The sequence below is a fragment of the Jaculus jaculus genome, chromosome 3 (genome assembly GCF_020740685.1).
Source record: "Jaculus jaculus isolate mJacJac1 chromosome 3, mJacJac1.mat.Y.cur, whole genome shotgun sequence".
Classification (NCBI taxonomy): Eukaryota; Metazoa; Chordata; class Mammalia; order Rodentia; family Dipodidae; genus Jaculus; species Jaculus jaculus.
The window spans coordinates 114,793,518-114,814,028 of NC_059104.1; the positions used below are offsets into that span (position 1 = coordinate 114,793,518).

General features: G+C 41.7%; 1 protein-coding gene across 8 annotated transcripts in view; it reads right to left on the minus strand.

Annotated features, from left to right (window-relative positions):
- Yap1 (Yes1 associated transcriptional regulator) overlaps positions 1-20,511 on the minus strand; it is a 116,583-nt gene that overhangs the window by 53,690 nt on the left and 42,382 nt on the right. For all 8 annotated transcript variants that reach the window (XM_045145337.1, XM_045145335.1, XM_045145336.1 and 5 more), the window contains exon 3: positions 10,932-11,047. In XM_045145337.1, the coding sequence (XP_045001272.1) occupies positions 10,932-11,047 (116 nt within the window). The remainder of the gene's footprint in view (positions 1-10,931; positions 11,048-20,511) is intronic.

Sequence of the window (20,511 nt, forward strand, 5' to 3'; positions counted from 1 at the left end):
GAAATGCACACGTGCCAATATATATATATATATATATATATATATATTTATATATATATATTTATATATTTTGGGTATTTTTCCCCCCAGGCAGGGCCTCACTCTAGCTTTGATGGCCCTAGAATTCAAGATGTAGTCTCAGGCTGGCCTTCAGCTCACATCAATCCTTCTACCTTGGATTTGCGTTCTGGAAGGCAGAGGTAGGAGGATCACTATGAGTTCGAGACCACCCTGAGACTACACAGTGAGCTCCAAGTCAGCCTAGGATAGACACCCTACCTCAAAGAACAAAACAAACAAAAAAACGTTTGGGCTGGAGAGATGGCTTAGCAGTTAAGATACTTACTTGCCTGCAAAGCCTAATGTTCAACTCTCCGGTTCCCACGCAAGCCAGATGCAGTGACACAACATGCAAGGTTACACATGCACACAAGGGGGCGCACACAACTGGAGTTCGACTGCAGTGGCTGGAGGACCTGGCATACCAATATTTTACACACACACACACACACACACACACACACACACACACACTTTCTCTCTTACTCTCGCATAAAAAAGAGGCAATCTATGGACTTGCCTCAAAAAAAAGTATTAAACAAAAAGAAATGTTTTGGTTTCATTGGCTAATGAACAGAAGACAAGGCACACAGTGAGTCTTCAGTCCCAAGGGAGGGAATGAACAGACCTCTCTGCTTTCTTAAAGAAGACCTCCCTGCATGTCCTTCTCTCCACTGATACCCATCTTCCTTCTACTTTCTCTACTGCTACCACTATATAGAAAGGCCTATCTCAGCTAAGCTGCACGACAGCTAGACACCATTCTACATTAGCTCCCTAGGAGCAAACAAACCTGGGGAAGGTCAGTGAGGACAGAGAAAAGAGGAAAGCTGAAAACTATGCTAAGATAAGAAAATATCAGATTGTCCACCACCACAGGAGCCACTCTACCAGGAGAAATTGCAGAGTAAGCTGTGCCATGAATACTGGTTACTGCTAGCCTTGACAACCAGCTCCAGGGCAATGGCAACAGATACAGTGATCATTCAAAACCATCAAAGCAGAAATCTAGGGGTTAAGAAGAACTCAACACTAAATCTGACTGACAACAGGCTTGCCATGGCTCAAGGAACATTGCTGAAGAAGGGGCAGAAACACTGTAAGAGGGACAGAGTGGGTAGAGGGACAGAGTACATAATACCCTGAGCTGTGGTTCCCTTGCTACTCCACAGGGACTGACTGAGTTCATGACCCCACAGCGAATATCATAACCCCACTGAAGAGGGCCCCAGGAAGACAGGAACAGAGACTAGGGGATTTAAAAAAAAAAAAGCCTATAACCTGTTAAATATAAAATTAAATTTAAAAAAAAAAGCCTATCTTGGTTCTGCAATCCAGATGGTCACCACACTTCCTCACAGAAAGGAAGGCATTTGAGATTTGTTGAAAGCATGATTTCTAAAGAAAAACTCCAGTTGTCTCAAAAAGACTGTCAAAACTCATTCATGTTTGTCACGTTACACTTAAAGGGACTTCCTAGAAGGCCAAGTACACCCAGAAAAAACCCGGGAACAGGCAGCTCTCCAGACTTCCTACTGCTTGGAGTTGGGAGTGGGATAGGTTTACGTAGTAAACTGTGTTTTCTGAATGAATAAAAAGCAAAATGCTCATTGAGACTTCAGACTGCTCAAAGAAAACAATCACTTTTCATTAATGTTTTTACCTATGGGCTAGAGAGAGATGGCTTAGTGGGTAAGTCTCTTGCCTACAAAGCCAAAGGGCCCAGGTTCAATTCCCCAGGACCCAAGTAAGCAAGATGCACCAGGTGGCGCATGCATCTGGAGTCCGTTTGCAGTGGCTAGAGGCCATGGCACACCGTTCTATCTCTATCTCTCTCTGCTTATTTCTCTCTCATAATTAAACAAAGTTAAACCACCCTCTTATCCTTTACTCTTCTTAGAAGAAAACAACAAACTTTAACCTAAAGCTAAGTTTTACCACCTTACTAACCTTATTAAGATAAAAGAAAATATATTCTTAAACATTGACTGTTGTGGCAGGATGTATTCCATTTCACTTATGCTGTCTTTATATGGTAGCCTTGATAGCATTTTTTGAAGAATTTAGCATCTTAATCTTTCACACAAATACTCCTTCTATGAGTCACACAATTATTGTAGCAAAAGAGTACCAGAAGGACTTATAAATCAGTGGGAAAGACAAAAATAATATCCCGGCACTTATCAAGAGAAGAAATAAAACAGGCATTTATTTGATTTGGTCCTTAAATGTAAATAATTTAATCTCTTTCACGCTCTCCAAAGCTGAGCAACAATTTCAAGAATCTACAATAATAGTGAAGGAAAGTTTAATGGCGACATTCTTATTTTTAAGTCACATTATCTAATTTTAGTAAAATCTTCCCCTTATATTCTTTAACAAATATCCTTTTTCTCTTCCAAGTTAATATGCTGGTTAAAAGACATACCTACAAGCTAGAGAAATGCCTTAGCAGGTGGGTCACTTGCCTGCAAAGCCTAAGGACCCAAGTTTGATTCCCCAATGTCCATGTTGCACCAGATTACAAAGTGGTGCATGTGCCTGGAGTTCATTTGCAGTGGCTAGAGGCCCTAGTGCACCCATTCAAATAAACAAATACACATTTATTTAAAAAGACATGTCGACATTCCTTTTTCCAGTTGGGTTTTTTTACACTGACATCTTAGTAACTGTTAGAATTCACATGAGCTTTAGCTTCAAAGATTTCTAACATATTCTTTTACTTGGAAGTGGTTTTTTTGTTCTTGCTCTTTTGTTGTTGTTTTGTTTTGTTTTTTTAAAGTTTTTCAAGGTAGGAACTCATTCTAGCCCAGGCTGATCAGGACTTTGTTATGTAGTCTCAGACTGGCCTAGAACCCACGATAATCCTCCTCCCTCAGCCTTCCAACTGCTGGGATTAAAGGCACATAATACTATGTCTGGCTCATTTCTTGTTTGTTTTTATGCTGGTCTGGAACTCACTATGTAGTCCTGGTTGGCCTAAAGTTCACAGCTCTACAGATCAGGTCAGAAGAACTGGAGAATCTCAAATTTCTACTTGTATCCCTTTGCTTCCAAAGGTTAAGGAAAGTTAATTTAAGGTTAAGGAAGGTTAAGGTTAAGGAAAGCCAAGAGGACACAGGATGGTGCCTCACCTCAAGTAACCAAGCTGGTAAGTCAATGAAGACATTTGAGATCATTCTTCTGAATATCTTAATTCTCAAGTTAATGCAGCACTGAGCTGGGCTACATCTAGTCCCATAAAGTCACAGAGCTAAACACTGCCCCCACAAAATATTTCAAATTCTTTTTAAAAATATCTTTTTTTATTTATTGGCAAGCAAAGGGAGAGGAGAGACAGTGAATGGGCGTGGCAGGGGCCCCAGCCATTTTAAGGGAACTCCATATGTGTGCGCCACTTAGTGCGTCTGGGTTTAGGTGGGTAATGGGGAAATCGAACTTGGACAAGTGCCTTCACTGCTTAGCCCAAATTGTAAATTTTAAAGAAGTAATACTAGCTATAGTATTACTATACATCACAAATTGTTTAAATTGTAACCTTAACTTATCAGATCACATTTACTTGCACACCATGTAAGCAAGCTACCATACAGCACTACGAACAATCATCTTTAACTATGCATGGGTTTTATGATAACAGATTCTCACTTAATCTGTACAATGGCTGTGAGTTCAGTGTCACTAACTGTTGTTGTAACATGTCTTCTAAGAGAATTCCTACTTCAAGTTGAGAAGTAAAAGATCTCATAGGCAGTGACTAGTAGGGTTCAAACCCAGGCTCACCTGACTCTGGGAGCCCCGAGCCTTCACCCTTTCTGAGCTGTCTCTGGTATATGAAGTAGGCATCATAAAGTAGGCATCACCAGCACCTATGGCCTGTGAAGCAGCGTTATGGCATCACACATCCTCAGCCCTCCCCTCTGGGCTTTTTATCCCTGTGGAAATGTAGTTCAGAGATGGATGTCAGGTGTCTTCTTCAATTCCTCTCCGCTTTAGTTTTGAGACAGGCTCTCTCATTGAACTTGGAGCTCAACCCCAGGGATCCTTCTATGCTCCCCTCCCCAGAGATGGGGTAACAGGAGCACAGTCATTCTTATGTAGCAAACACTTTCTAAAAAATATTTTATTTATTTATTTGAGAGAGAGAGACAGAAGAAGAGACAAAGAGAATGGGCACGCCAGGACCTCCCACCATACAAACGGAACTTCAGACGCATGCAACCCCTTGTGCATCTGACCCCTTGTGGGTCCTGGGGAATCGAACCAGGGTCCTTAGGCTTCATAGGCAAACACCTTAACTGCTAAGCCATATGAACCATCAACCCATTGTTTCCTTCTATGTTGTTTAAAGGTAAGACCCTTATCGTTTGTCTTGCCACTTCTACATCTCCAGTGTATTCCCATTTCTTGGTGACAATGGCTCTGTGCCACGTGGTCTCCCTTGCCTGGCAGAAGAGCAGCATATACAAAAGGCAAGCACAGAAAGCCTGATGCTCCTTGCACTGCGTGTTTGTGAATGTCTTTGCTTGCCATGAAGGTGCAAGGCACACTCCTCTAACGTGCACTCCCTTCATGACCCACAGGGCATTTCCCCATCACCGGGAGCTATTTCCGAAGCATTCTATGCAGTTTCTCATATGCAGAAATATTAAAGTGCTGCAGTGGTAGACTAGAGAATCAGGCAATAGATATTTTAATAATTTTTCAATAATATTTCATAATTTATTTTCTTTTTTTACCAGGTAGGGTCTCACTCAAGCATGGCTGACCTCATATTCACTCTGTAGTCACTAGCTGGCCTCAAATACACAGTGATCCTATCTTTGCCTCCCAAATCCTGGGATTAAAGGTGTGTAACACCATACCTGGACTAAATGTCAAGAATATCTCACCTTAAAGCATAAATTTAATGACTGGCTTTGAATTGTTAGAATGATCTTGTTTAATGTAAATCACAGCCTTTTGGATTTTTAATAATCCTAAACAGTGACCTGCTTTTTGACCCAACTACTTATTTCTAAACATAACAGAATAACTTTTCTTGACTTTTAAGATTCATTAATCTTCCAATACTCAGGAGGCACAGGAAGGATTGTTTCAAATTTGAGGCTAGCCTAGTCTACACATTGTCAGACATTGCCTTAAAGGGGAGGGGAAAGAAAGCGGAGGGGCAAGGAGGGAGAGAAGAGAGAAAAGAAGAGGGGAGAAGAAAACAGGGAAGACAAAACTGACAAGAGAAGAGTGAAGGGGACAGAAAGGGAGGAGAAAAGAGGGGAGGGGGAAAAAAGAGAGGGAAGGTAACCATTACTCTTATGGGTCAGCGTTAACAGACTACTATTAAATTTTTTCACAAATATTCCCAAACAGGGACACAGAAGCAGTAGCTATTTTGTTCCCACTTCTTTTTTTTAACATTTATTATTTTGAGAGAGAGAGGGGGAGGGAGGGAATGGATATGCCTAGGGACCTCAAGCCACCGTAAAATGAATTCCAGTGCCCCCTTGTGCACCTGGCTTGTGTAGGTCCTGGGGAATAGAACCTGGGTCTTTACGCTGTGCAGGCAAGTGACTTAACCGCTAAGCCATCTCTCCAGCCCCACTTCTTTCTTATCTAACATGGAACACAAAAAATTACTGATTGTTTACCTATGTCTCAGCAAGAACAGAACTATTTTATAAAGATCAAAAGCACACATCAAAAAAGCTATTAAGTGTGCTGGAGAGATGGTTTAGTGGTTAAGTGCTTTCCTGTGAAGTCTAAGGACACCAGTTCGAGGCTTGATTCCCCAGTACCCACGTAAGCCAAATGCATGTGGTGTTCATATGCAGTGGCTAGAGGCCCTGATATACCCATTCTCCCTCCCTCTCTCTCTCTGTCACTCTCAAGTAAATAAATAAACAACAACAAAAAAAAAAAATAAAGAGAGAAGTAGTTTTAAAAAGCTATTAAATGGGCTGGAGAGATGGCTAAGTGGTTAAGGCACTTGCCCACTAAAGCCAGATGCACAGCGTGGCACTTAAGTCTGGAGTTCATTTGCAGTGGCTGCAGGACCTTGTGCGTCCATTCTCTCTCCCTCTGCTGGGTGGGGTGGTGCTCACCTTTAATCCCAGCACTTGGAGACAGAGGTAGGAGGATCACTGTGAATTCGAGGCCAGCCTGAGACTACATAGTGAATTCCATGTCAGCCTGGGCTAAAGTGAGACCCTATTTCGGGGGGGGGGGGAATGGGCTGAAGAGATGGCTTAGCGGTTAAGGTGCTTACTTGTGAAGCCTAAGGACCCATATTCAATTCTCCAGGTCCCATGTAAGCCAGATGCACAAAATAACACAAGTGTGCAAGGGCACACATGTATACAAGGTGGCGCACACACGTGAAGTTTAATTGCAGTGGATGGAGGCCCCGGCATGCCAAGTCTCTCTCATTAAAAAAAAAAAAAAAAAAGCTAGCCAGGTATGGTAGCGGACGGACACCTTTAATCCCAGCACTCAGGAGGAAGAGGTAGAAAGGGTCGCTGTGAGTTTGAGGCCACCCTGAGACTCCATAATGAATTTCAGGTCTGTCTGGGCTAGAGTGAAACCCCACCTTGGGGGAAAAAAAAACAATAAAAAACAACTATTGGGGGCTGGGGAGATGGCCTATTGGTTAAGGCGGTTATCTGCAAAGCCAAAGGACCTTGGTTCAATTCCCCAGGACCCACGTAAGCCAGATGACAAGGTGGTGCATGCATCTGGAGTTCGTTTGCAGTGGCTAGAGGCCCTAGTGTGGCCATATTCATTCTCATTCTCTCTCTCAAATAAATAAATGAAATGTAAAATATTTTTTAAAATCTGTTTGAAAAGCTACTAAATTAGGGTATATTACTTACAGATACAAGTTAAATATACCTATAACTGGAAAGATGCAATCACCAAACTTAATAGCATGCACTTATAGATGCATATCTGTATGATAAAAATGTAGCCATTATCAACTATAATTGATTTTATTCAATAATTATTCAAACTTTTTTGAAGGTGTCATCTCTATTTTCAAATTCTTTTCATAAAATCCACTGTTATTTGCTTGTCAATTTAATAGTAGAGTTACAATGCAAACAAGCGGTCTTCAGAGGCTCTGATTAAGCCTTGGTTCCAAAACCCTAACTTGTGCACTAGAGTTCTTTCTCATTTACGTAATTAGGAAATTAGCCTGATAGACTTATACTGAAGAAATACAGCATTTCTAACTTCATATTTTGAACCAAGATTGGAGAAATATATTAAACTGAAATCATTTTTGGTAAGTCAAATCAGACTTATTCAAAGAAATGAGATTTTACAAAATCTTTGAATTGGACATAAGATTGGATCACTATTAAAAATAATAGAAGACTGGGCTAGAGAGATGACTTAGCAGTTAAGATGCTTGCCAGTGAAGCCTCAGGACACATGCTCAACTCTCAAGGTCCTACGTAAGCCAGACACACAAGGTGACACAAGCAGGCACAAGGTCAGGAGTTCTAATGCAGTGGCTGGAGGCCCTGGCACACCAACATTCTCCCCACCACACACACCTTGCAAATAAGTAAATAAATATTTTAAAAAGATTATAGTTCCTTGGAGCTGGCCACATGTCTCAGTGATAGAACCCATACTTAGTATGAGTAAGGCTCTAGGTTTGCTCCCCAGCAGTGAAAGAGTATAGTTCCCATGATTCTAAATGTAATTTTGTGCCCAATTTTTTTTAGACCATCAGGAAATATAACAGGAAGCTGGGTATGGTGGCAAATGCCTTTCATCCCAACACTCCCTGGGGAGGAAAAGGTAGGATTGCTGCTAGTTCCAATGAGTTCCAGGTCAGCCTTGGACTAGAGACTATCTTGGAAAAATAAATAATAATAATAACAATGAAAGAAAATATAATAGGAATATAATTGTATATTCTCAGAATTAAAAAAAAATAGCCAATGCTCTAAAGAATCACAACGAACCCACTTAGCTACAAAATGCCTAATCTTCCAAAATAAGGGTTAACTTAATGAGGTGTTGGTTACTGTTTCCAAGGTATACATCCAAACCATAATGAATGAAAAATTGAATGGCATGAATCATCTCTTGTGGGCGGACCATAAGTACAAGGCTGACTAAACCATTTTATTTGAAAATTAATGATTAAAAAACAGTAGATGGGCTGGAAAGATGGCTGAGCAGTTAAAAGACACTTGCTTGTACCCCTGATGGCCCAGGTTTAATTCCCTAGTACCCACGTAAAGTCAAATGCACAAAGTGTTGCATGTGAGTTTGTTTATAGGGGCAGGAGGCCCTGGCACACCCTCATAATCTCTCTGCCTCTTCTGTCTTAAATAAATAAAAATATTTATAGGCTGGAGAGATGGCCCAGTGATGCAGGCACTTGCTGGCCAAACCTAATAAAATAAAAATACTTTAAAAATATTTCAAAAAATAGACAAAGTAAAATTATCAGCAAACTACTTGCATTAATTCTTACCTTTTTTTTTTTTTTTAAAGTTTTTCAAGGTAGGGTCTTACTAGCTCAGGCTGACCTGAAATTCACTATGTAGTCTTAGGGTGGCCTCAAACTCATTGATCCACCTATCTCTGCCTCCTGAGTGCTGGAATTAAAGGTGTGTACCACCATGCCTGGCTTTCATCTTTAAAATTTTTAATTTTTTTCCCAATTAATTTGCCAACAAAGAAGACAGGGGCCAGGAGAATAGGTACACTAGGCCCTCTAGGCACTACAAATGAACTCCAGATACATGTGCCACTTTTGTGCATCTGGCTTTATGTGGGTACTGGGGAAATCAAACTTGGGTCCTTAGGCTTTATAGGCAAGTGCTTTAAATGCTAAGCCATCTCTGTAGCCCGTCTTAAAAAATTTAAATTAAATTTTACAATATAAACCACAGATTCTGAAAATGTTAAGTATATTCCTATTATGTAGTGGGTTAAAATGCAGACTTAAGGAATTAATTCTTCATTATGTAAATTTACAATGATGTCAACCCAAAGCTCTGCCCTGTTCTTCAGTTTCAGTAGTTAATGTTTTAAAATTCAACTTCTCAACCCACCCAGGCAGAAAGGCATTCCAATTCTTCGAACACTCCTAGTTGCAGGATCTTTCTGTCAGTCAACAGCCGCACCACTCTGGCCCCTGCAGGCCTCTTTCCGAGCTCCAGTTAGAGAAATGTGGGGTGCAGCTATTAATCCAACATGACTCATGTAACTATCAGGGCTTAGAATGGCAAGTGAAAAGCCAGTGAGGACACTAGCGCACCACCTCCAGCTGCTGACATGTGCCCACCAGGGCACCAAACAAAGGTGAAAAGCAGTGAGTGGTGACAGAGGGGCAGGAATCATCAGAAATCTAGCTCAGAAGAAGGGAGTTCTTCCTATATGCACCGAGGTATATAACAAGGCAGCCATGACCTTGGAGCCATCTATCAAAGGAGAGTAGAACAAGTATGTAACTAGTAAGGTAGCTTCCACTGAGCACCTCTGTGTAAAAGCTCTACACAATGACATGATTCCCTTTAATGTCTCCCCCTATAAGATACACTTACTACCTGTAATGTTGAGGAAAGAAATGAGATTTCTATAATCCCCCAAGTAATTCAATCTGCAGGCTCATTTTTTTTGTGGTGTGTTTAATGATGCATGCCAGACCTAGGAGTAAGGGAGGTGCTTTGGGGTCTACAAGATGCTGTCTTCCAGGTACATTCAGAGTAATATAAATATCTCCCTCAAAATGAGGTTAAATAGTACAGGGTGGTATATAGCAGCAAAATACCAAAAAGGTAGAGACAGGAGGAAAGCAAATTTGAGGCCAGTCTGGACTATAGGACAAAATCCTATCTCAACACCTCCACACAAAAATAAACAAAAAAATCTAAGAACACCATAGTATAGCTTAATACTCCCATGACTTAATCATGGCAGGGGAGGGCAGAAAGGGAAGGAGAGAGGAAGAGAAGAAAGGAAAGACCAGGGCTGGAGAGATGGCTTAGCAGTTAAGTGCTTGCCTGTGAAGCCTAAGGACCCCGGTTCGAGGCTCGGTTCCCCAGGTCCCATGTTAGCCAGATGCACAAGGGGGCGCACGCGTGTGGAGTTCGTTTGCAGAGGCTAGAAGCCCTGGTGCACCCATTCTCTCTCTCTCCCTCTATCTGTCTTTCTCTCTGTGTCTGTCGCTCCAAATAAATAAATAAAATTTTTTAAAAAAAAGGAAAGACCAGATGCAAGTTTGAGGCTGGCCTGGTCTACGTGAAACCTTGTCTCAAAAAAATTAAAATGGGACAAGATATGGTGGCCCACACCTTCAATCCCAGCACTTGAGAGGCAAAGGTAGGATGATCACTGTGAGTTCAAGGCCTCCCTGAGACTACATAGTGAATTCCAGGTCAGCCTGGGCTACAGTGAGATCCTACCCCAAAGAAAAAAGATAAGAAAAAGGAGCCAAGTATGGTGGCTTATGCCTATAATCCCAGTACTCAGGAGGCAAGATAAGAGGATTCCAATGAGTTTGAAGCCAGCCAGGGCCACACAGTAAGTTCCAGATCAGCCTGGACTGGAGTGAGAGTACATCAATCAATTACATTAAATGAATGGAAAAAAATAAATAAATATAAACATGCCAAGATTAACAAAACTAGAAACCTGAAATATCCCCTTCAGAGCCACAGCTTTAACAACTATTGGTTTTCATCTACTGGTCTCCTTATAGATTAATGACTCAATAAGGTCATATATTTTATCTTGAAATAAGAAGTCTCCAAATGACATCACAAAGAAAAATACCACCACTCATTCTCATTTCCTTAATGGAAGACTATATTCCAAAGCAAGTTTCCACAGCGCCCAGGCATCGAGCTCACCTGAGGCCGGGCTCATCATGTTCTGCTGCACGGCTGAGCTGGGGGGTGCTGCAACGTTCATCTGTGACAGCATGGCCTTCCTGGGGTCCTGCCATGTTGTTGTCTGATCAATGTGACTGAAACCAAACAGAGCACTGCATTAGATAACAAACACCTGATTCTGAAAACAATTCTCTAGTGTGAGTGACTGTAGAAGCAGGGCACCTAATCCATGCGTAGGTTTCCAAGACAGCTCAAAACAGATCTACCGTACGACCCAGCTATGCCCCTCCATGATATACCCTAAGGACGCAACACATTACTACTGAGATTCCTGCTCATCCATGTTTACTGCTGTTCAAGTCACAATAGCTAGAAAGCAGAGCCAACCTAGATGCCCATCAACTTATGATAAATAATGAAGATGTGGTACTTGATACAATAGAGTTTTATTCAGTTATAAAGAAAAATGAAATTATAAAATTTGCAAGGAAGTGAATCAATTTGTAAAGATTATACTAAGTGAGGTAACCCAGGCTCAGAAAGTCAAACACTTCGTGTTCTCTCTCAGATTTGGATCCTAGCTTCAGGTTTTTGGATCTGTATGTGAGCTGCAGGAAGTCAGTAGTAGAGGTAGAAAGGGGCTATGAGAGGAGGAGAAGGGAGAGCTTAAGGCAAGAGTATCGTAGATCTATAAGTGGAGGGGCAGAATACGGGGGGTGAGGGTAGAATGGTCTAATTGGGGTCAGAGAACGAAAAGGAGAGGAGGGTTCATCAAAATTAAAGATGTGAATACGTGAAAAGGAAAAGCATGAGACTTCCATCTCACCACCCCCACCTTTCTTCTGCAACAGACAGGCTCACCCAGCTCGCTCCTAGCTACCTCTTAGCTCTTCTGAGTGCAAGACCTGGAAAAGTTATGCCTGAAATCTTAAGTGAAAAATCTCCTTCCCCTAATGGACACTCCTTATTCACCTCTAATTCAGAGGCAAAGAACAACTAACAGGAAGTATAAATAAAATTCAACATTGACATCAGAACCACCTTTTTTGTTCTTCCAGAGATAAAAATACCAAGTAAAAAATATCTTTAAAACAATTTAAAATGGGCTGAGGAGATGGCTCTGTGGTTTAAGGTGCAAAGCCTGTCAGACAGAATGCAATTCCCTGCTACCCACGTCAAAAGCCAGATACACAAAATGGCACATGCATCTGGAGTTCAATCATTTGCAGCAAACTAATGTCCTGACATCCCATGTGTGTGGTGGTTAATACTGTCAACTTGACAGGATCTGGAATGTCCTAGGAGACAAAACTCTGGTCACATCTGTGAGGAAATTTCTTGACTGGGTTGAGGTGCTAAGAGCCACCCTAACTCTGGGTGTGGCATTACCCCTCGGGCATGGGTCACTGACTAATCAAAGGAGAGAGGCACCAGCATTCATCTCTGCTTCCTGACTGTGGATACCATGTGAGCAGCCACCTCAGGACCCTCTACTGTGACTACCCTGATTTGATGGACTGCATCCTCAAACTATCCAGAATAAAGCCTCCCTTCATTAGGTAGCTTTTGTCAGGTATACCATCACAGCAATGGAAAAAGTAGTACATTATGTTATTAACTATCCTATAATGGAACTAGAAAGCTTCCCATCAGTAGCTCTAACAGAGCATGAAAGGGTCACATTCTGTGGCTAAGGAAGGGTCTTAAGTGGCTTGTCTATGGGAGTTGAGGAAGAGTTCTTATTTTTTATAAGATTTTATTTTTTTGTTGTTGTTTTATTTATTTGGCAGTGACAGAGGAAGAGAGAGAGAGAGAGAGAGAGAGAGAGAGAGAGAGAGAGAGAGAATGGGCACACCAGGGCCTCCAGCCACTGCAAATGAACGCTGGATACATGCACCACCTTGTGCATCTGGCTTACATGGATGGGTCCTGGGGAACAAAGCCTTGAACCAGGGTCCTTAGGTTGCACAGGCAAGCACTTAAGCGCCAAGCCATCTCTCCAGCCCAGACTTACTTATTAAAGAGAGGGAGGGAGGGTGGGAAGGAGGGGGAGAGAATGGGCACAACAGGGCCTCTATCCATTGCAAATGAACTCCAGACATATGTGCTACCATGTGCATCTGGCTTATTATGTGGGACCTGGAGAATTGAACCTGGGGCCTTAAACTTTGTAGGCAAGCGATTTAGCCACTAAGCCATCTCTCCAGCCTGGGAAGAGTTCTTTATAATGTTCAGCATGTAGAAGGAATGAAAACAGGAAGAGTTTACACACTTAGAAAGGACAAAAGTTCCTGTCACTTTAAGGCCATTACAGACCATCTATGAATGTTAAGAGAAAATACACATTCCTATTATGGAACATGGACTTTGTCTTTCACCAAGACACTTATTTCAACGATGTGTCTGCTTGGTGGCAGTGCTAGCAGATGCTCAGGTTTACACAGCACAGGCAATATTCAGTTCAAGCTTTGCCGGTCTTTCTTATACTCAGGAAGAACTTACTCCCCACTTATGACTTCCACAGGAGCCATGGACAAATCACTTCAACTTAACATATTGTAAGCCATGTGGGGGTGGAAGGGTATTGAGTGTCTCAATCTAGCCCAAGCCCACATGGAACTCCCTCCGCAGCCCCAGGCTGGCCTTGAACTCACAAGCAATCCTTCTACCTGCCTCCCAAGTCCTGGGATCAGAGAGCTGAGACTGAAGGTGTGTACCACTGAGATTGGTTCGGCTCCCTGGCCCCCTTTCTTGAAGTGTGTGATCCTTGGGACTAAATCCTGGGCCTCCCCCATGGTACTAAGCACTGCACCACTGGGCTAGATCCACAGTTGAAAACCAATTTACCTGATTTTTTTCTTCAAGTGATTTATGAAATAATAGTACATCCTTCCTTTGCTATTAACTCTGGTCCTGGGGGGACATGAGACTTCAGAAAGCATTTAATGTTCTTGTGTTTCCCCAGCAACATGACAGTGAAACAAAACTGATTTTCTCATAAGGGCAGAACCTCTCTGCCTGTTACAGTCTCATGATTTAAAATTCATAGAAACATATAAAATTCTTAATAAATTAATTTGTAAAAGGAGGGAGAGATGTGCCAGGGCCTCTTATCACTGCAAATAACTCCAGATGCATGCATCATTTTGTGCATCTGGCTTTACATGGATACTAGGGAATTAAACCCAGACCATCAAACTTTGCAAGCACCTTTGACCATTGAGCCATCTATCTACCCAACCCAGTATATGAAACTCTTTTTAACTAGTTCTATATCCCACAGGATTAACCTGTAGGGTTTTTCTAGTGATTCACATCAAGAATTTTACCTTCTCCTTCTGGGTTTATTGACACTTTCCTGAGTTGTCAGTATAAAAGGCCAGTTTGTGGGGCTGGAGAGATGGCTTAGCAGTTAAGCACTTGCCTGTGAAGCCTAAGGACCCTGGTTCAAGGCTCGATTCCCCAGGACCCACGTTAGCCAGATGCACAAGGGGGCGCACGCGTCTGGAGTTCGTCTGCAGTGGCTGGAGGCCCTGGTGTGCCCATTCGCTCTCTCTGTCACTCTCAAATAAATAATTAAAAATAAACCCAAAATAAGACCAGTTTGTGAATGGCACAGAGGGTAGCAGGGATAGTGAGCACCCAGGACAGACAGCTGCAAACCCAGAGCTAATCATACGAACTTTCATAAGTTGTGTTTCCCATCCTTAGCTGCTTGGAGCACACAGGGTTATCTTAGTCATAAATCCAACTGCCTTTTCTTTCCCAAAATAATAGCAGAGAGAAATTATTTACATACTTGAAGTGATGTGGTATTGCATACTTATTTTCCTGTAGGAAATTCAACAGATGATCTATGCTTAGGAACAAGATAAACGAATTCTTGTAATTATTTTCTATTTTTAACATTGAAAGTACTGTTTTATAAAGACAAGTAGAAAATCCAAGGTGGGCATAGACAACATACCGTATTTTAGAAAGCCTTCATATAAGTCACAGTCAGCTATATACAATGTGAATGTTTGAGTCTTTTGAAATATCTGTTGTAGATAGGTTGAGGGTACAAACTGGTCAACAAAACACCTTATTTCTACTTAACCTTCTTAAGAGCTAGATGCCTTCTTGTAGAAATTCCCACTGAAAATGCAAGGCAGACATATATTACCACTCTGCCAAAGACAATCTGGATTGTGTAGGCAAGTTTTGGTCTTATCTTTTCATGATGATAAAACACACACACACACACACACACACACACACACAGTGAAGGGAAACTGACTTATTTATTTCTCAGGGTTCTGAAGATCAATTACAGTAACATTCACAAAATGAGTAAAAGGAACTAGGGCTGTGGCTCTTTGCTGCAAAAGACCCTCAAATATTTTCCCAATCTCACTCTTTCGGAAGGTGCTAAAATGACCTAGTAGGTAGACACTAGAGACTTTTGCTGGGAAACACTACACTGTTAATTCAACCTACACCAAGCTAGCAGCTTAGATTTATGAATGAACCAGAAAAGGAATTAATCAAGTAGAGATGTGCCGGCTCCTTGATATATGCCCCCCCCCCAAAAAAACTGAGAATAAGAAAATGTCAAAATATTCAAAAATATTAATAGTGGGAAACTGATGGGGAGGTAATATGATGGAGAATGGAATTTCAAATGGGAAAGTGTGGGGGTGGGGAGGGAGGGAATTACCATGGGATATATTTTATAATCATGGAAAATGTTAATAAAAATTTTAAAAAAATAAAAAATAAAAAAAAATAGTGGGAAACTGTTGTACAAATATTTCTTATTTAGGATAAAAGATGATGGGGCTGGGCAGGCAGAGACAGGAGTATCACCGGGACTTCCTGGCTACTTTAACTGAATTGGCAAGTTCCAGGTTCAGTGAGTCCCTATCTTAAAAAACTGGTGGAGATGGCTGAAGTGGTTAAGATGCTGCCTGAGAAGCCTAAGGACCCAGGTTCAATTCCCCAAGACCCACTTAAGCCAGATGCACAATGTGGCACATGTGTCTTGAGTTCATTTGCAGTGACCGGAGCACCCATTCTCTCTCTGTAGAGAAAGCAATTGAGGAAGACATCTGACATCAACCTCTGATCTCTACATGCATACATAAGCACCCACACACCTATGAACACACATGCACATGCATAGAAAGAAGAGGTATGTATGGTCAATTCTGTTCATACAAATAAGTAGTACTAGCCAAGCCCATCCCATAAATCCCAACACAATCTACATTTAAGTCTCAAATATTGAGTCTAAAACTCCTATCTACGGGATATGGCACAACTTAAGAATTTATTTTTAATGCTGATAGAAAAAATACTGGTAACAGGCTGGAGGGATGGCTTAGATTTGATTGTGTACATGGTTTTAGAGATGAGAAATGCCTGGAGGGTAAACATGCGTACATTTTTTAAAATTCTGTGGTTGAATTAAATATATAAGCCAGGCATAGTGATGCTTGCCTATAATCCCAGCCCTGGGGAGGCTAAGGCAAGACGACTGCGGTTGAATATGTGGCAAGCCTGGGTTATACAGCAAGTCTGTGTCTAATGCATTCATGGATTTATGGGTGTATAGATAGATAGATGCCAGATATAAAGAAAAACCAGTAATTTAAGGAATTATGGCTTCTCAACCTCTCAAGTTGTTCGTTAAAAATCTAGACAATAAAATGTTGTTACAGGACTGGAGAGATGGCTTACGAAGCCTAAGGACCCAGGTTTGATTCCCCAGATCCAACATAAGCCAGATGCACATGGTGGAGCATGTATCTAGAGTTTGTTAGCAGTGGCTAGAGGCCCTGGCTTGCCCATTTTCTCTCCCTCTCCCTCCCCTTCTCTCATCTAATAAATAAATAAAAATTAAAAAAAATAGGGCTAGAGATATGGTGTAGCAATTAAGATGTTTGCCTGCAAAGCCAAAGGACCTAGGCTTGAATCCCCAGGACCCACGTTAGCCAGATGCACAAGGGGGCACGTGCATCTGGAGTTCGTTTGCAGTGACTGAAGACCCTGGCACACCCATATTCTCTCTTTCTCTCTCTCTTAAATAAATAATAATTTTTTAAAAAATGTTATAAACTTAAAGCTTGTCTATATGCTGTTTTATCCCATTTTCACAATGTACTTCTAAACTAAAATGCCTGTAAAACTTACTCTCCACAAAACCCCAATGATCTTATACTCTTGAACTTGTGCTCAGCTACCTAACAAGAAGCTCTTTCCAACTCAGTTCTGTAATGCTAAGTGTCAAATACTGCAAGACTATAACAATGTAATTAGTAAACGTTTTTTAAGTTTTGTATTTATTTGACAGAAAAAGTGTGACGGGGAGAGAGAACAAGAGCATGGGCATGCCAGGGCCTCTTACTGTTGCAAATGCTGCAAACAAACTCCAGATGCATGCACCACTTTGTGTATCTGGCTTTATGTGGGTACGAAGGAATCAAACCTGGGCTGCCAGACTTTATAAGCAAGCACCTTTAACTGCTGAGCCATCTCTTCAGCCCTATAAATATAAACATTTAAAAATTATAGTAAAGGGGCTGGGGAGTTAGCTCACTGCTTGCTTACAAAGCCTTGGTTTGCAGCAGCAGCAGCAGACTTCGGTTCATGCCCATTACATACACACACACACACACACACACAATACATTCAAATAAAGTATTAAGCTTCTCTAACCATTTTCAAGACCTTCTTCCTTGTGTTGCTACAGGAAAAGGAAAACAAAATGAATAAACAGAACTTTCCACAAGAGTGTGACTTGCTATGATCAACTGAATCTTTGTGACTTATCTTTGCTGGTGATTTGACTAGATTCTAGAACTTGTTTATATTTATGAACTTTTTTTTTTTCCAACAAAGTCACATAAAGATAAAAGGATAGCCAGAACTCTGTCTTTGTGGGGGAGAGACACTTGGGCAATCAAATCACCTTCATCCCTAAGGTGAATAAATTTTTACTTAACATAGAGGTAAGCCTGCAAAACTTAATATCTGATGAGAAATCAAGTGACCAAATTAAGATTTCATTTTTATTAAGAAAAGTAGACTTGGACAACCAGGTTACAACTTGAAAACCAGGCATGACACAAAATGGGTGTGAAGAATGTTTGAATTGTGAACTTCTGTTATGGCTGCTGGGACCTGGGAAGACTGAAAGCAGTGCTGGGGTGGCAGTCCGCCCAGACTTCCTGCTCATTATCAAGCCCCTGTTTGTTGTGCAAGTGTTATTTATAGAGTCGCATGCTACAGGCTGTTCCCAGCCCAGCTAACCCTACTGCTTAATTGACTCTGGAACAATGATATATTGTTCAGCCCAATCCTTCCGTGAGCCTCCGATGCCACAGAAGGTCACATAGACACTCAATGAGGATGAAATAATTCACACAATTTGCCTCTCTAAGTGTCCATAGCATCAGAATCAACCTCTTAAACTGAAATGTAATGATTTGGGCTGTCACTAAAGTGTATTAAACATGTTAGCACTGGGGACAAGAATGGGCAGAAACCCATAAAAGCTTACGTGACAACTGACTGTGCCCTGCAAAGGGTGCATCATCTGGGAAGTCAACCCAACAGCCTCTGGCTCACAATGCAGGACATCAAATTAACCGTGCTGCCTCCTAAGAGTAGTTCACGCATCTCCCTGAGGAATGAGAGCTTCCTGAGAAGGACAGGAGACGAACAGTCAGGAGAGGAATGCTTAACTCCAGTGGAGGATTCTGGAATCAGGTCTGCATGTGCCTGTATCTTGCACCCAAGCAACTTCTGCCTGAAGTTATGTTCAGCAAGTTCTTTACTAGTCCCATAATGATCCAGGTGCTATCTCACCAAGGTTTGGTTCCTATATTTATAATTCTTTTGAGATACAGAGAACATAACATAAATTGACGGTAAAAACCAAAATTCAAGTTTGTTGATTCCTCAAAATAAGGTCTGCACAGCTCCTTTCATAAGAATCAATGTAGGGGAAAAGGGAAAAAATGACCAAGGAAAAACAAACAAACAAAAAAGAGCTCTAAAATTTTATATCTTGGAAGGCCTATCATTTGTACTATGCAAAAATACAATTCACAAGTTGCATCTGAACTACTCGGTGGGGGAAGGAAAGCTCAGGAAGAAAGGGTATCCAGTGTCTGAAACCCAAGGCTCCATCCCTAGCACCACTGAAAAATTGGAACCACTGGGCAGAGTGGCTCATGCCTATAAATCCTAGCACTTGTCAGGCTGAGGGCCAAGGATCACCTCAGGTCTGAGATGGGCCTCAGCTACACACTGAATTCCAGGACTGTGTGAGCTGCAGTGTCTGTCTGTCAAAAAAAAAAAAAAAAAAATTAAAAAACATTTTTAAAATTTTTGTTTATTTGAGAGAGAGAGAGAACAAATGAATGAGAATGGCTATGCCAGGGCCTCCATTCATACTGTAAATTAACTCCAGATGCATGTACTACGTTGCATATCTGGCTTACGTGGGTCCTGGGGAATTGAACCTGGATCCTTTAGCTTTGGAGGCAAGTGCCTTAACCGCTTAGCCATCTCTCCAGACCAAGACTGAATTTTTAAAAGGAGAAAAACATGACCTTGATAGTTAATAACTCCTGGGTCTTTTCTTTCTGTGTGTATGTGCACATATACTTTATGTTCATATATGGAGGCCAGAGGTCAACCCAGGGTGTCGTCCCCAGTCACACTCCACTTTATTGAGACATGGTCTTTCACTGAACCCAGAGCTCACTGATTCAACTAGTTTAGTTATCCTGCTTGCTCTGGGGATCATTGTATCTGCCTCCCAAGTGCTGGGGTCACAAGCACATAGCACAACATCCACCATTTATGTGGGCGCTGTGACCTGAGCTAAGGCTCCCATGCTTGCATGAGAACTAAGCCATCACCCCAGCCTCACTCATGGGTATTTTTTACTGTTTAAATTTTTTCTTTTTTTTGTGGAGGGGGGCTGAGGTAGGGTCTCACTCTAGCCCAGGCTAGCCTGGAATTCAGTATGTAGTCTTAGAGTGGCCTCAAACTCACAGCAATCCTTCTACCTCTGCCTCCCAAGTGCTGGAATTAAAGGTGTGTGCCACCACACCTGGCTACTCATGGATTTTTTCCCCTTAGGCAAACCCAACAGACTGGCCTTTTCTTTTATGAAAGAGAGAAAGAATATGAATATACTGGTGTGTCAGGGCATGTAATTGAACTCCAGACACGTGTCACCTTTGTGTGCATGGAAAACCTTGTCTATGCATCACCTTGTACTTCTGGCTTATGTGGGATCTGAGGAGTGGAACATGGGTCCTCAGGCTTTACAGGCAAGTGCCTTAACAGCTAAGCCATCCCTCTAGCCCCACACATGGATATTTTAAGAACAATTTTGACCTCTTGCAATTTTAAATATTCTCTCAAATCTAAGATCCTTACATGTAAAAACCAGATAAGGCACTTACTGCTTCAAAAGTTAAGGTGGTGTGTGTGTGTGTGTGTGTGTGTGTGTGTGTGTTAGTGCACTGCAGTGTATGCACAGGTATGTGCACTCGGAATGTGACATGTCCTCCTAGATTGCTCTTCTGCATTGCTTCCC